Source organism: Orbicella faveolata, unplaced genomic scaffold (genome assembly GCF_042242905.1).
Source record: "Orbicella faveolata isolate gen_17 unplaced genomic scaffold, um_ofav_v1 contig_2, whole genome shotgun sequence".
NCBI lineage: Eukaryota > Metazoa > Cnidaria > Anthozoa > Scleractinia > Merulinidae > Orbicella > Orbicella faveolata.
The window spans coordinates 3,754,269-3,770,754 of record NW_028301547.1 but is presented as its reverse complement, the minus strand read 5'-3'; the positions used below and the strand labels follow the sequence as shown (position 1 = coordinate 3,770,754).

General features: G+C 38.4%; 2 protein-coding genes across 2 annotated transcripts; both read right to left on the bottom strand.

The window, feature by feature from the left end:
• Nucleotides 1-575: 575 nt before the first annotated feature.
• On the bottom strand, nt 576-2,704 carry LOC149111641 (uncharacterized). Its single transcript, XM_089289664.1, has 2 exons — nt 2,598-2,704; nt 576-1,567 (listed from the first exon to the last, which is right to left on the bottom strand). The coding sequence occupies exons 1-2, from the start codon at nt 2,616-2,618 to the stop codon at nt 1,133-1,135; spliced, it is 456 nt and encodes a 151-aa protein (XP_089145790.1). The 5' UTR covers nt 2,619-2,704; the 3' UTR covers nt 576-1,132.
• A 4,360-nt stretch (nt 2,705-7,064) lies between these two features.
• LOC149111640 (uncharacterized) lies at nt 7,065-9,084 on the bottom strand. Its single transcript, XM_089290373.1, has 2 exons — nt 8,927-9,084; nt 7,065-8,205 (listed from the first exon to the last, which is right to left on the bottom strand). Exons 1-2 carry the CDS (start codon nt 8,945-8,947, stop codon nt 7,768-7,770), a joined length of 459 nt encoding a protein of 152 aa, XP_089146499.1. The 5' UTR covers nt 8,948-9,084; the 3' UTR covers nt 7,065-7,767.
• Nucleotides 9,085-16,486: the final 7,402 nt, after the last annotated feature.

Sequence of the window (16,486 nt, the reverse complement as noted above, 5' to 3'; positions counted from 1 at the left end):
ACTTTTTTCAAAGTGAGAAAGCTAGTGTCCAGGTCAGCCCGTTCCTAAAGCTGACTGTGTCCCTTTAATTTAAGCTTTAATCCCACGATACATAATTCACAAGAATAGTTAATAAGCATCCTTTCTTAAACTGGGGTCTCATTAAACAAAAGATCAATAAGCACCGGGGGCAGAGTCAAGTCATCTTTATTTAGGCAGGGTAGCTCCATCAGCCATAGGCTGGTATCAAAAGGGGCCCTGCGTAAAATTAAGACTACATGATAAAAAAAAAATCAGTATTTCGTTGGGTATTTAAACGAGATGATATGGTCACGATTCTTTCGGTCGTGATCTTGAAGGAAGTTGTCAAAACTTGGTGTTGTATAAGAGCAATAATAGGATAAAGGGAAGACTTCCCACTCGGTCCATCTGTTAGCTTGTGACGCATTCCTCCGCCATGTGACATCACGCATTCCTGCCTCACTTGACGTCACGCATTCCTCAGTCGCGTGACTTTAGTCGCACGGTATCCGGAGTGGAGAAAGAGGAGGTTTGAAAACCCCGATAAATTACATTAATTAAACAAAGCAGCCTAGTTTTGCTCACATCATTTACTAAATAAATACATGTACTTACACCTTTACAATATAATGTTTACTATGTTGACATTTCTCAGTGAATTAGTTTCTTTTAACATAAATATAAATAGCTACTGAACATATTTTTACAATATAAGTTGCCCGGGATAAGTTGATAATAAGCGGGCTTCATAAATGTAAACTATGGCAGTCATTTAATTCTGATCCTGGTCAGAGTCGGCAAATCCACAAGCTTTTGGCGATCAAAACAAAGGAATAAATACCAATTTTCTCTTTGCTCCATAACACAGTCAAAGATACCACTCAGACAGCTTGTTAAAAATGTTGTTCTTTTCTACGCTTATCAGTGCTCTGTGAGGTAGTGTAGCAGAGAGATTGGCGAGCAAATGTAAGTTTTCTTCGTTACTCTTATCGACCCCTTTCTGCGTGTTCATGAATATAAAGTTAACAAAGTTATTTTGCCATTCATGGGTTGCCTTAGTAGTTACAATGTCCTTAAAGGACAACAAACATCACTCAGTGATGATCAGTATGAACCAAGAAGCGTGATGACGTCACGCTGCGCATGAACAGCCCGTAACCACTGGACAGCCTCCCCTTTCACCAAAGATGATCTTAATGTGTTTCTTGCACTTTGGTGGAATATTGTCACGTGATAAACAGGTCACACTTAGTCTTCGGCAGTGAATTTCAGCGAAGCGTCTTCCGAGGCAATGGTTCCACTTAATTCTTTTTCGCTGCACGCAGGCATTTGACCTGCGTTTAAGACGCAGGAGATATGAATTTAGATTGCTGTCATTCTCAGCGGCAACGTCTTGCAATGATTCAGTAGGCAAAGCGCCGCTGTGAACTTCCTCTAAGTCATTTTCATCCGGGACGTCGGTTAAGACTTCATGAAACGTTGGTCTTCGGGGTAATTGATCGATCTGGACGAACCTTGAAAAAACCGCCGAGAAAACGTAACTCTGTACCAAGACATAAACAGCGAACTGAAAGAAAATAACAGAAGGTCAACGTCAGAATTCCCGACTGTTCTGCAAACATTTTTCAAAATAATTTCGTTTAGACGAATATTTGGTTTTAAGTGATACATCTTAAGGAATGAGCAGATTCTTCAGTGCTACTATCTGTCATGTTTATATTACAAAAAAGCCCAATTAATTAATTAATTAATTAACTAATCAATTATCACAAAAATATTTCTAAAACAGGGTTTTCAGGGGTCACGAGTTCACAGCCGTCTGTAGACAAAGTACCAGTCTCAAATCACTAATTGAGTTTTTACAATTAAGTGTTGACAGGTCGTCGGCCGGTTTCTGCCAACACTGTGTGCCTTATAGGCGCGATTACCAGCCGCTGTTTCGGGAAATGGGCCCGCGCTCACCCACCGAAACAGTTACATCATCCGGCGAAATGTTCTGCGGGATTAAAAAAATATTTATCTTCATAAGAGCAGGTTACGGAATTTCCTGTCATCGTGTACTTATTTTGCCGATTAAACAAAATGCTCTGGTTTTCACTTTCAATTGCATTTAAGGTAGTCCAGCGAAACTATTTTTGAAAAAGATGAGACCCTTAACAACATAGATGGTTTGAAGTGACTAAATCAGCTCTGGGGCCCGTTTGTCGAAAGCCCCAGAAACTTTACGGGTCCGAAAAGCCATTTTTAGTTGGTCGGTATTTGAAGACAGAGAGGTGTATACGCCTGAAACTTCTTGTACCGAATGGAACCTCTGTTTATGTTTACAATATGTGAATAAAACAACTCTGTAATCATAAGGTTTGAGATTTTGTTACGGCTTTCCGCGTGCGAAAACTTTTCGGGACCGTCGGGAAACGGGCCCCTGATCCGTATTCTCATAGTTTCCTCTCGTTTTCTGTACAAAGTTCTGTGCAAAATTCTGTACAAATTTCTGGACCAACGACAAATGCATCATTGCACATTCTCAAATAAGCCAACTTAACACTCTGATATATCTAAAACCGTGTTAAAATCACCAAAAAAGTAAAGGGACCTACCTTGAAGAAGATGTTTTCCATACTTCTGTCTTCTGAGGTCGAGAAGTTCGGGTTTTCTTCTCTTTGTCAGCTGTGATCTTCACCGTGGTCCATGGCCTTACGAACAGAAGTCAGCGTTTTTATAACGGACTCAAAAGCAGGGCAATTACAACATCGATCTAATTTTAGATTTCTTGTAACTTGTTAATTCCTTTCGCTGCTAACAACGCCCATTTTGGGACTGAAACCGCAAAATGAGTCCTGGAACAGTTCAACACGCTTTTTTCTTAATTTCCTGGTAACACTCGTTTTATTTAGATTTAATTTTAATGATACTGTTGTGCCGTTGAGGAGGTGAAAATTAACTCATATCTGAAAAATCTTGCGATTATACTATCGATTCATTTGTTTACTTAAAAATATGAATATAAGCATATGTTTATTTGAAATGTGAGTGGTTTTCTTTTTAATAAGGGTCTAGAAACCTTTCCATTACTTATGCTAAATACTGTAACTGCTGACTGTTTTCTCTTTTCTTCTTTTTGTTTTGTTCCTTTTTTTTTCAGATTTTCCCTCGGCTTGTTTGTTTTGGCACGCTGCAAGAACGTGACGCACTTCCGGTGTAACGCTGCAACAACAACAACAACAACAACAAAAATCATATTGCCTGAGTAAACACAGGGAATTTTTATCGGGAGCTAGACTTATCGAACGTAAAATTACAGGCGGAAAGAAACTAAAGTAGTTACAGCGAAACTTTTCTTTCGTTTCAATTTGCGAAAGATTCGAGTTTACCAGGGTTCGAGCTATTTGGATTTCACTCGGTTCATGTATATAGACTAACACCCTGAGAATTTTTTTTAATATCAAAGCCACTCGGCGTGACACAAACCAACTGCGAGCGAATTATTTGCTCTTAGTAGAGTGTGCGAAACCATTCCTTAGACAAATGGGGATTTTCTCGTTTTATTTCGTTCATTAATGTTTCACAGTCACGTCTAATATGTGACGCTGTGAATATAAAATTGATTTATTACTGAAACTCCACTTGTGAATGGAAAAGGGGATTCCTCTAGTTGCGGCGCTCATTACCAATCATGTATGCATGACGTAACACGGAAAATAGTTGTGCTTTCAATTACAGGAAACCGGAAAATGGCATTATTCCAGTATTTTGTTGATTTTTTTTACACAAAACGTAAGTGATCTCGGCAGTAGCTCTGGTTCCAGAAAATTTGTTTTCAAATCAACCCGTTTCAAAAAGAATTCTGATCTTTCCCTTCTTATCTTCGCGTTTGAGAAATGTTTACGTTCTCGTCCTGATTAACTAAGCGTTATTCCATGTTCAGTAAAGTTGATATTTTAAAACTCTTGACACTGAAAACATGAGATGAAGGAAAAAAAGATGATAACTAAAATGCGAAATGTGAACACGAGATCCCAGCCCTTTGTAGAAGTTTCGTTCAAGCGAGGCCCTTTTTCTCTCGTTATGTCTAAACCCTGGCATTTTGGTAAGGTTACGACGTTACGTTACGTTTCCGTACAATGCATCACGGCTATCAATAAACACACACGTCCTTAATTGAGCATTTCCTTTCCATCAAATTCATTTCCTGTACATTTTCTATGAATGCTTATGTTGTGTTTACATTTGAGCTTTTACCAAGGTAAACAGTTACTAAGGTCAAGTTACTTAACCTTGGTACATTCGTCCAGTGTTTATACCGGCTCAAATAACTCAAGTTGATCTTTCAACAGTCGCGCGCGCTGCATTATCAACGTCACGAAATTCGAACTTGGACGGGGATCCCACCGCAGTGGAACAGGAGCAAATTGAGGTGCCATCATTTTCATAGGCGAGGACCTCATTCCATAATATTGCGGCGAAAATTCAGCTGCCTTATCATACCCAGAGTATGCATGGTTATATGCGTAGAAACGTGGATACGTTGTATATACAGCATCCTCCCTAGTGGCAAAATATATCGATAATAATTACACAACAAAGGACCGAACTTTGTCTAGAGAAAGTTGTAAATAATACTGAGAATGAAAAATACAATGCTTTCTTTTACGTGACGGATTGTTCGCCGTAAGAAGATCGATCCAATCTTTCCACGTTATCTGCCATGATAACCTAGTCAAAACTGGAAAAGAAACGCTTTGCTTTGTCGGCAATTGCACAATCTGCTCACCGCGGGAAGTGATATATTACGCCGCCACAAGCGGATATATCTGTCATCTTGACCTTGGTTACCAACTGTAACCATGCCTGATCACAGGGTAATTACAACTTTTACCTTGGTTAAATTTCTTTTGTCTTTTGCGGCATTTACCAAAGTATCAGTTGGCGTTTACACACGGAAAATGTTTACCTAGGTAAGTAAACTCTGGTACCTCGGTAAACTGTTCAAGTCTAAACACGGCATTAGACGATCTTAAATCAGGTCAGAGTGTAGATCTCATATTCACATTGCCGTTTTTTATTTACGAACTCTTTCTCCTTCCTTTCCGGTGATTAATTGCCTTACTCTAGCGGCTTTTAATTCCTCCCGTTTTTTCTCTGAATGCTTAGAAAACTGAGAGATTAAAGAAAAGGAGCTCATAACTAAAATGAGCGAATGTGAACATGAGATCTTCGCTCTTCTAAGTTCACGGTAACTCTTATTTGGCGTAATTTTCTTGGCCTTGTGCCGAGACAGTTTTCTAATTCATCTAGTGCACTGCGCCTCCGGCCATGACTGCTTTGGTCGAACACTTTTCCTTGAACCCTGGGGGTTCCATTCTAATGCAGTGGGCAGTCCTAGTGATGTTGTTCCTTGGTTCACGGAGAATGAGTCCAATCCACTTCCTTTACCACCTTGATGGTGTCCCATACGCGGCTTTGACAAGTTCTCCCAGAGCTTTCCGCTCGAGATGATGTTTGATGAAACCAGATATTGATGGAGGACCTCAGCTTTTTTAGTCAATGACTTCGTGACTTACATCGTGTCATTTGGGCAGCTAACTATCCAGCAATTTCCAATTGTCTCATACAGGGTTCGCGCGTCTCACTGTCTTGACTAAGTTAATTTAGGATTTGGAGAGAACAGTTTCATCCGCGAGCCTGCTTCATTTGCGTTCTTCCCCTGTGGTTATGGTCCAGGTTTCAGAGCTATGCTTTGATCAGTCTCCTGCGATGGAGATCCGGCCGAAGTTTCCACACGTTTGGTTTCCCAATCCATTTCCCAGGGCGTTGGCCTTGGAAGCTTCATAAGAGCTCTTTAACCCTTTGACGCCCAAGTAGCCATATACGGCGAGTTACTGGTCGTGCTCTTTGTACTAGTTGTGACGTCATCAATTCAAATGTCACCAGATATTATTGATAAGCAGATGGTAGGACTAGGCTAGGCCTTTGCGTACAATGGTCGGGTTTAGATATTGACGACATTCCGACGTCGCAAATCGAAAAACAACGTTATCAGTTTTGGTGCAAAAGCGGTGGTAAAATGGTCCATTATGCCTATGATTGATCAAGGTTTCTAGGCTTCGCCCATAATTAACATCCAACTTTTCACGGCAGCCAGAAAGAACATGCAACGCAAAAGGTAGCCAGAGCAAAAGGGCCGAGAAAGAAAAAGAAAGGAAAGGGGGAACAAACAAAATTGAGAACGGTTAAATGCAAAAAAAAAAAAAAAAAAAAAAAAAAAAAATGGTTTATGCGCATGCCCATAATTGTATTATTGCTCAATTTTGTACGTAATCCTCGAAAACTCTCTCCTTTTGGTAACAAAAAAAAAAGCTTTCTTAGCAAAGCTTAGTGTTATATAGCGTCATGGCAGCCAAAATACCTGACTAAACGGTTAAAAACGGTATTTTTTGGCGAAAGTTTGGTATTCAAAGGGTTAACTCAGAGTCAATACCTCAAAATTATTACCCCAGCTTGTACTTATAGGAAGACATTCTAAAGGCAGTTTCAATAGCCTTCATTGTCCCATTAACTTGTTTGTTTGTCAGGCCAAATTTACAAATCTTTCGACCTCAAATTGAAGACTGAATTTCGAGACGTAATAAAGTCGTTCGACGTCATTAGACACACTGTAAACAGCATAGTACAAAAGGGAGATGTCAGTGAACTGAGGCCTAATCTTTCTATGCAGGCCGATTGCAGAACAATACCCCTCAGATAAGAAAAAAAAAGAAAACAAAGAAAACAAACAACTGGATAATGACGAACAAACCAAATTCCCTCCCTTGAAAATCCTCGCTGCAACGGAATAAGACGCTATCCAGATAATGTAGAACATGCCCTCAAAATTCCTCTTTAGCCACCCATCTTTAGGCCGGAGTGCCTGCTTTTAATAATCACTCCCTGTGAATGTGCGCTACATCTCTGCACATGTCTATTTAGGCCCCCAGCTAGGCCCCATTCCAAAAATTGTAAGCAAGAGAATCTATGAGCCAGAAGACAAATTTTTAAGTAACCATTTCTTTTCTTCAATACAATTTTAATTTCCAAATTCAAGCCTCTGTCATCAGCGTGTCTTAGATAGCTACATTTTAATATTACATACTTTATCTGTATAAAGTAAATTATCGTCAAAATAACGTATTTACCTTGCGTCAGAGAATATATTTCTAATTACTGGAATTGATAAGCTGCATCGACTTTATAAATACCTTCATATACGAACAACAAATATATAAATAACAATTTTACTTAACATAGCAATAAGTAGACTTTCCATATTAAATAAATAAATATTTAATTATTATAATAAATTCGTGTTTGTCGTATGAGTTGCTAAAGAAAAAAAAATTGGTTCTCATTTTTCCCTTTTCCTATGTATCAAAACAGCTTCACAGGTGCAAAACTGTTCATTTGAAAATAAAATCCTACATTTTATAATATACTGATAGATGCTCAGCTAAGAACAAAACCTATATTATATGAAGACATGATATATTTACCTGTAAAACCTATACTATACTGGTAAAATACTAAATATATCTTGAGTCCAATAATTTACTTCAGTTTTTTTTACAATAGTTCAGGGCATCTGAAAATTACTTCATTATAAACTGAATCCTTCGAGGACTACGTGCATCACACAGTGATGAAAAGTTATAAGCTAATACATAGCGGGAAGGAGTTCCAACTGCCAAGAACAAGATGACGTCACGCAGCGCATGATCATTGGGTAGGATGACGTCACGCCGCGCAGGTGCAGCTCGTAAGTATTTGGCAGTAGCCGTTCTTTCCAAGGATGGCATGGTAATTTTTCTTGCACTTTGGTGGAACATTGTTAGGTGATAAACATGCCACACTAAGTCTTCTGCAGTGAATCTCAGTGAAGTGTCTTCCAAGGCAGTCGTTCCACTTTCGTATTCTTTTTACCTCGCAGGGCCTTGAATGCCTTGAGTGGCGTTTGAGGCGAAAGAGAAAAGCGTCTACACTACCATGGGTCTGAGAAGGAAGTGTAGCAGATGATGCGCTGAAGGGTTTTTCTAACTCACTGTCATCCATCTGGCCTGGTAAAGCCTGACCCTCAATTATCTGGCTTTCTGGCAACTGCTGATTCACTTTAACAGGACTGGAACATACTTCATAAAAAAGCCAGCTTTGTATCAGAAAATAGGCTGCCGTGATCTGCAAGAAAAATCAGCATGGTTTCAGTTTTACGATAGGGACGAAATGATGGTAAATTTGAAACTCGTTGAAAAAAAAAATGATAAGATATTAATCAAGTATTGCACAAGCGTGGAACAATCGGAAACACTTTTCGTCAAGCGACACATTTCTTTGATTCATATCCTCAGAGCGAATGATTATTAAAATAATTGTATCAACTAATCTATTACTTTTTGAGCTTATCTTTAATCTAAAGCAATTCAGGCCCCTCCCACACTACGCCGGAGAAATTCGAAAACGCAGCTTTATTTCAGTCTATGGTTAGGCCTACCGTCCACACTAATCCGTCACGAAAACGGAGTTTTTCGAAAACGCTCTTCAAACCGGAGGATTTTGAAAACGCGTCTTTCGGTTTCGGGTGAACGGAAATTATTTTGAACACGGAGCTTTTCGAAACAGGTAACATCACGATAATCATATGACTTTCCTGACCGAGTTTAACTCAAACACAAATCCAGAATTACCCGTGATTGTTGCGTTTTCACATTTCTCCGGCTTAGCGTGGACGGAAAACGTTTGATGCGTTTTCAGGGCGAAAGAGCCGTTTTCAAATTTCTTAGGCGTAGTGAGGACGGCGCCTCATTGGGCAGCGAAACTGAGCTACCCTTGTCATCTGACAACATGATTTGCTGTAAAAAGAAATCAATGTTGATGAAGATGACTTCCAAGCAACGCTTACCTTTAAGACAGTGTTAAACATAGCTTCCTCTCGTCTCGTTGTTCGTTGCTTTTAACTTCTTCGTTCTTTTCTTCTGAATTCGGGCAGTGCTTGTTGCAGTATGTGTTCTTGTAGAGGCTGATAACAGGGGTTTCACGTCACTTTGGCTTCAGTTTGAATCTTCTAACAGCGTACTGCAGAGACCACTGTTTTTATGGACCCGTACCCGGAACAAGCGGAACATTACACAATGACCTTATTTTAGGTGCGCTTGTAATGTAAATGAATTTTTCCCCTTATATCAGCTTGGAAGCAGTGAAAACACAGGAAAAGGCGGAAACTGAGTCGACTCACGCCCAGTCTAACGACTGTGCTACACAAATGGACAGCTGAAACAAACCGCGAGCCGTGTTTGTTTGTTTTTTTCTCGTTGTTTAGGCTTTTTGCTTTTTACTTTTTCATGACCCAATGAATTCACATTACTAGGTAAAGGAGGAATGAAATGGGGATGCATTAGTCAGTTCATTTCCCTGTATCTCAAATCAATGAGTAACCCAAATTTTCCTGTGAATGCTGAAGTATGATTTAAATTCACTTAAACAATATACACCATTGGAGCAGGCAAGCCCAGGATGAAGCGGAAAGCATATATGCCTAACCTTACGAACCTTACGTAGAATTCATGTTTTCCGCTAAAACTTTTTTTCCGCTAAAACCAGAGGCTAGAAATCCTCCCATAAATGGCTCCAACATTTTAATCGTTGTAGACATCTTTTTTTGCATGTTGGTCATGTCTGCTGATACATGACGTTTCTTGTATACTGTTGTCTGGAACAAGCCATTACATGTCTCTAGGGCAAAGCATAAGTGACGTGTTTCCGGTTCTTGTTATCTCTCTCCAACACTGCGGAAAACCAAACAGACGGAAAGATGAACGAAATATCACATACTTAAAAACTCAGCTAACTCAGCAATCTGCTGGGACCGTCCCGGAAAAATCCCGCCTATCAGTTATACGGGTATTAACTGCAACCATAATGATCATGTCGCGATCGTATAAAGTGTAGTATTAGTTCGAGATTCATTTTTGCCATATGAATTTTGCCGCAATGTAGGAGGGCGAAGCGATATAAAAGAGGCACAATAGTCCAGCAGGTAAGAAGGAAGGCTTAAAAACACTCAGACGGATATTAAACGATGATGGCTTTAGAATAAACACAGCATATATAAACCTTTTCATAACGCAGCCATCTCGATCATCCGTGACATAGTTCCTGACCTCATGAAGAGAGGAAGAATGGCTGGCAACCCGAACTCGCAAGGCCTGTTATACGAGACCACGAGGCTATTAAAATAAACTGTTAATTTGCTACAGTTATCCATGGGTTTTTCTAATATCGATCCTTACCAGTAACGCACAATACATTAAAAAAATAATAATAATAAAATAAAACACTTCTAAATTCCTTTAGTGCGTGACTAAAATGTTGAGCGCGAAGTCTCAGCCATGCTTTTAACTAATTCAGGTCATGTCGACCCTTTTGTTTATACGGATGGTCATGATTGCATCACGATTGTCCCTGTTCACAAACAACACAAATAACATTTCAACCTTTTATTGCATCTCGGTCAGCATCAGCCCCAGTACCTCTTTGCATTGACATGATAATACTTGTTAACGTTTAATTAGTTTTCCACTAAATTAAGCGGCCAGAAAAGACTGAAAGAGAAAAGAAAACAAAGCCTACAAAAGTTGGGAAGTCCGCTTTCAATCTCTTTGTGAAAAATTAATAAAACTCTCATTCAGAGTTATCAGTTTTTGTGCATTGAGTTCCACGTGGTCTACGCGTTGTTCGACTGTTGTTTGAAATTCCTCTGAGCCATGCTCAACGAGTTCGTTCAGATCTTAAACGTCAGCTGGGAGGGTTTTCCCTCTTAATCTACTGTAGTTGTAGAAATTATCTTAAGCTTGTTCCGCTCGAGGTGGAAAATAATTCAATTATCTACGTGCCATTTTACGTGACGTGATTTCGTATTTTCCGGCAAGGTTACTGGCAAGAGTTCATCTTGGATCATCTCGAGTGATCGTTCTGTGTCGCATTCAGTTTGCAGGCGCTAAGAAATATAATCTTTGTAAAGTAGAATTATTACCACGGCATAGAATAAAAGTATAAAGGAATTCATTGTTATTATTATTTGACTGATCATAATTAGATTTTACATAGCAGCAAAACTTCTCATTCTGCCCTCTACTTGAAGAAACACCGTTAATTATTTCCGACATAAAATACGACCGGAAATGGAAAACGTGAAACACCCAGTTTGCGGTTCGTTATTTAAATAACGCGTGTTATTAACATTGTTAAAAACTTCCTGCTATGAGCTTTTCTATTTTATTTATGTTTTTTGTTCCTGTGAAACAGAGAAGCTTCTTATTTCCAGTATTTCTCAGAAAAACAAGTTACCTTTGGGAATTGCAACCTTGCAGTCTTCCTTTAGTTGTTAGAAGGGTCTTTAGAAGAAGCAGGTTATAAAGATCGATCAGCTGGGTAAGTTTCTGAATCTCTATAACTGTCTCTCTCACAGGGAATAAAACCATCAAGCGGTGGTGAGACAAATCATGGGCGGATCCAGAGGCGCTCATATAAAGTGGAGTGAAGTTTATCCTTGTATGAAAATCTGAACTGTCTCATAAGTCTTAAAAGCACTGCAAGACTGAGGGCGATGTTTGGAGTTTTAAGGAAATTTAAGACTAAGACTATGATTTGAATATAGCTTTCTACAGCACTGAACTAATAACAATAATTCAAGAAGCCGGACTAGATTCGAACAGAGAGGCTACGACTTTGTTGATTTCTCGGATACGGCAATAGTGTGTAACCTGAATGCCTATAACCGTGTGGAACGGAAAATATAACCTACAGTGACATTAAGTTGCATAGAAAGATTAGACAGTATTAAAAACCTGACTAGAATTTGGTCCTCAAGAGGTCTTTCTATTTATGGCAAAATTACACTTATCAAATCTCTATTAATCCCGAAATTTGTTTATGTGTCATCTTTAATACCTACCCCACAAGAATTTGTAAGTCAGTTAAACCAGTTATTATTTCAATTCTTATGGAATGGTCCTGATAAAGTCACACGTAGATCGGCGATAAATGAACACTCCAACGGAGGATTACAGATGATTGATTTTGATAGCATGATAATATCGCTTCGATTGGCATGGCTAAAACGAATAGTTAGCTCAAATGATGGCACCTGGAAAAGGTATCTGACATATCACCTAGAACGCTTTGGCGGCCTTTTCTTGTTTCATTGCAACTATGATGTTAGCATCCTTCCACTGAATATTTCTCTATTCTATCTAGAATTACTGCAGTGGTGGTCAGAATTTAGAGATATGTTCTGTGCAGAAAAAAACTGGCGTTATATTCTTTGGAATAACAAACAAATACTCATTAATAATAAAACAGTTTATTATAAAAGCTATTTCGAAGCTGGTGTAGTTCATATCAGCGATCTATCCTTTGATTTAAATAACAAAGATTCCTTTTCCCTAGTTTCTAACAGGATTTCGAAAACTAATTTTTTAGTTTGGGCTGGTCTTCGACACTCCATTCCTTCCATTTTAAAAAATAGTACTCATAAATCAACAACAGGTGAACTTTCTCTAAAAATTGACGAAAATATATTTGATGTGACAAAGAAGAAATCTAAAGACTATTATACTTTACTTGTAAGCAGAAAGGCTCTTTTTCCAACTATTGTAAACAAGCTGCAAAATGAATTTCATTTTACACTCGAGGAAGTTAAACAAATTTTTACGATCCCGCATAGTGTTGCTCTTGAAGCATATGTTAAGGCATTTCAATACAAAATTCTTAACTCCATTCTTTACACTAATGCTAAACTTTACAAAATTGGCTTTAAAATGAACGACTCGTGCTCATTTTGTTCATCTGAACCAGAAACGCTATATCACTTCCTGTATCTCTGTCCTTACTCGATAGATTTCTGACGTGACTTCGAAGTATTCTGGCACCAACTATTAAAGGAAAACATTCGACTTTCGTTGCAAGATGTTTTAGTTGGAATGATACCACAAAACTCCCCTTCTGCTAAGCTGCTAAACTATCTAATTATAATTGGGAAATTGTACTTATGGGATTGTAGAAGAAGTCAAATTCTTCCAAATATATATGGATTTAAAAAGAAAATTGCTGTAAAATATGAAACGGAAAAATACATAAGTCTGCATAGTAAAAAAACAAAGGATTTCTTTGAAGCTAAATGGATAGTGTCGCCTCTTGTAAAAGCTTAATTATTTAAAGGTGTTAATATGCATTCACTTTCTGTATGTTGACCTATGTAACACTAATTAATATGTTATTTACATTATATTTTGTAAATATTTAGTTATAGTTTGTTGGAATTTTTTTTTTTGGTTACCGTCTATTGTTAGTGATATTGGTGTTTTTAGTGTTGTAATAACATTAGTTGTAGTAGTATTATTAGTACTAATTAGTTGTATTATATTATTAGTATTAGTAATATTAGTTGTTATTATAATTATGTAGGTAAGTAACTAATTTGCTGTATTAATATCAATTTGTTTCAATAAAGAAAAAAAAAAGTCAAAAAAAAAAAAAAAAAAAAGACATTAAGTTGCAGCAAGGAGCTCAGTCACGGTATTTTGAATTATTTTGGCCACGTAGGAATTTACCTTATAATTGAAGGAGACCTGAAAATAGTGGTTTACTAAGATAGAAAAACACTAAAGAGATAATGATAAACCATAAAGGAACAAGAATGGTTAAGAATGGGCAAGATGTGAACACGGATTATAAACAACAAACTTGAAAAATTTAGGTTAAGCTATTCAAGATGCGCAAAACGTGACGTAGCTCCTTTAACGTTTCAAAAAAAAAAAAAAATAAAAAATAAAAAATAAAGTAGAGTAATAATAATAACTGACAGCTGCAAACACTAGTTCAAGAAGTAAGTATGACAGAAGAAGTTGCATTATCTTTTTCTTAGTTTGCTGAGTAATGGCCGTTTTGTTGTGGCGTGCACCAAGCGACTGAAAACTGTAAAGACGTCGCGAACTGTTCCGATATTTATCGATTTTCTCTATCATCTGATGGCTTTGAACACTTATATACTCTCATTGTTGAGGGAAAAATGGCTTGGGGCCCGTAATTTGTACAGATGGTATGAACATCAATTTAACTACGGCCGAATCAATTCATCCACGATCTCAATTCATGTTACTCGGGAAACTTTTAAACACAACACTTTTTTAGTTAGATTAACGAACCTAGAATCTTTTGTCTGGTTTTCCTCTCGGAACAACTTAAAATTCTTTCATCACTATGATGGTTTTTTTTTTATTTGTTGATCAGTTTATCGAGTGATCATGAACTGTTTTAGATAGACGTATTAATCTCGGAGCTTACAAGAATGTGCGGCAAGAGATACATTTAAATTGAAGCCTTCCTGGGGAAAGAGTATGCTTAAAGCTGTGAATAGATTGAAGTTTTTCAGTTGTTGCGTCACATAACGACAAAATGTTTGGGCTACAGGATGTGCCCATATTGTGAGAATCTATTGAGGAAGTTACTTCAACTTTCTTCTACCTAGTAATTAACCTAACCTTTCAATAACAATGACAGCAAATGAAACAAATGAAATGACAAAACTCTATCTTACGGCTTAAGACTAATTAAAATGCTAACTAAAAATAATTCGAAGTTGTAAACCCTAAAAATTTCCGTTTTCGACAACTTAACAGAAACAAATTCGCGACTTCTTTTTCCGCGTCTCTTAGATTTGTGCCTCTCTCACTTTTAGTCACTAGTTGTGGCTACGCGGATAGGCGGCGGCTAAATGCCCTGGTAATAGTGGCTGAGTGTCTGGGCTCGCGCGCTGTGAATCTTCGCGGCTACTACGATGCTGATTGGCTACGCGACACCATTACATTTCTCTTGATGCGCGACTAAAGGATACGCGACTGCATGACTTGGAGTCGGCTCGTGTAGCTGTACATGGCTATGAGGCCATAATGCTAAGTGGTTGCCTGGACCGAATTGGACTCTACCCCCCATTAGTTACAACGCAATCAATCTGGAAACTAGGTAATTTGTTCAAAAAATACCAAACAAACAAACAAACAAACAAACAAACAAACCAAAAAAAAGCAAAAAAGAAACTAGAGATGGTAACTAGAAAAGAACCGTCTTCTTTTACAACCCGAAGAACATCCCAATCTGCAACCGCATCAGAGCAAGTGTACACATATGGGGTTAACTAATTTTTCTAATTGTGTAAGATAGGGTTTTGTTATAAGATTCGCATGAAACCAGTGTTGGGAGAGCGGATTGAATTTAAGATATATCATTGTCTCTTTTCAGGCAATGTAGGTCTGAGAGCATTTTATTGATTCTTGATTGTAAATTACTCTCGGACTCCCAGTGAATTACTAAATAAGATGATACATTTGTATCAAAAGCATTAAAACCATGGTACATAGTTGGACAGTTTCAGAACTACTTAAAAATTCATTTTCCTTTTTCTGATTGTTATACTTCTGTCTAAGGTTTAGCGAAAACATAATACATCGACGCGTACATTGATGTCATTTATTTCATTAAATAAAGTGACTGTTTAATTTGCCTAAATCCTGAAACTGCTATCGATGCTCAACTGGCACAGCCACAGTCCGTAGGATATGGATTATTTCCGCACTCTGGAAAGACCGTGTATTGAGTGACTTTACATCTTCGGGTGCCATGTACAGTGATTGCACTATGGCATGAAGTGAGACTGGAACTACGACACTCGACAGTGTAGTACTTCGACCCACCGCAAATTTGGAGAATCGTTTTTTTTACGCACGAATGATCCCTTTGATCGAAATCTACAGAATTTTCCGCCTCTCCGTTCGTCGTGTCCTCTTCGGGAAGATAGAAGCGCTCGTACACGTGTTCACCACGCGGCGCGTTATCAGTCAAACTGGTCAGCGGTTGCTGGTCATAACTTCTCCAGGCCCTTCCAACGGAAAGGTGAGGTAAAAAAAATAGTGGAGTCATCTGTGCCGGGATTACAAAGAAGGAATGATTAGTGTTATTAAACTAGACTGTTCACAGCCCTCTATTTTCTCGTATTTTTATTAGATCGTTGAAAGTGGGGAGACTGGAGTCCCGAGAGAACTGGACGCCAGCGCAAAACGGGAGACTTGACGGTGTAGGGGGTAACGACCGAGAAAAACATTATTCGTTCGGCTTGCTTTGCTCGCTTCCATCTCTTCGTGCTTCGCGCTCGCTCGTTTTTTCTTTCGCGTACGTCGAGAAATAGAGAGGGTGTAAACAGTCTAGATTAAACCAGCAAGTGAAATCGCAGGCTCTAAACAATGACAAAGACTACTTAATCTTGTCAACGAGATCAACAGGAGAGTCCATTGGTGTTTCAGTGTTGGACCGGATATTAGAGCGAAATTAACGCGCTGCTTGGTTCGTCAACTGGGGTACGCGTACTAAAATTCAAGCTTGAAAAATTGTTTGAATCACGGACCAACTG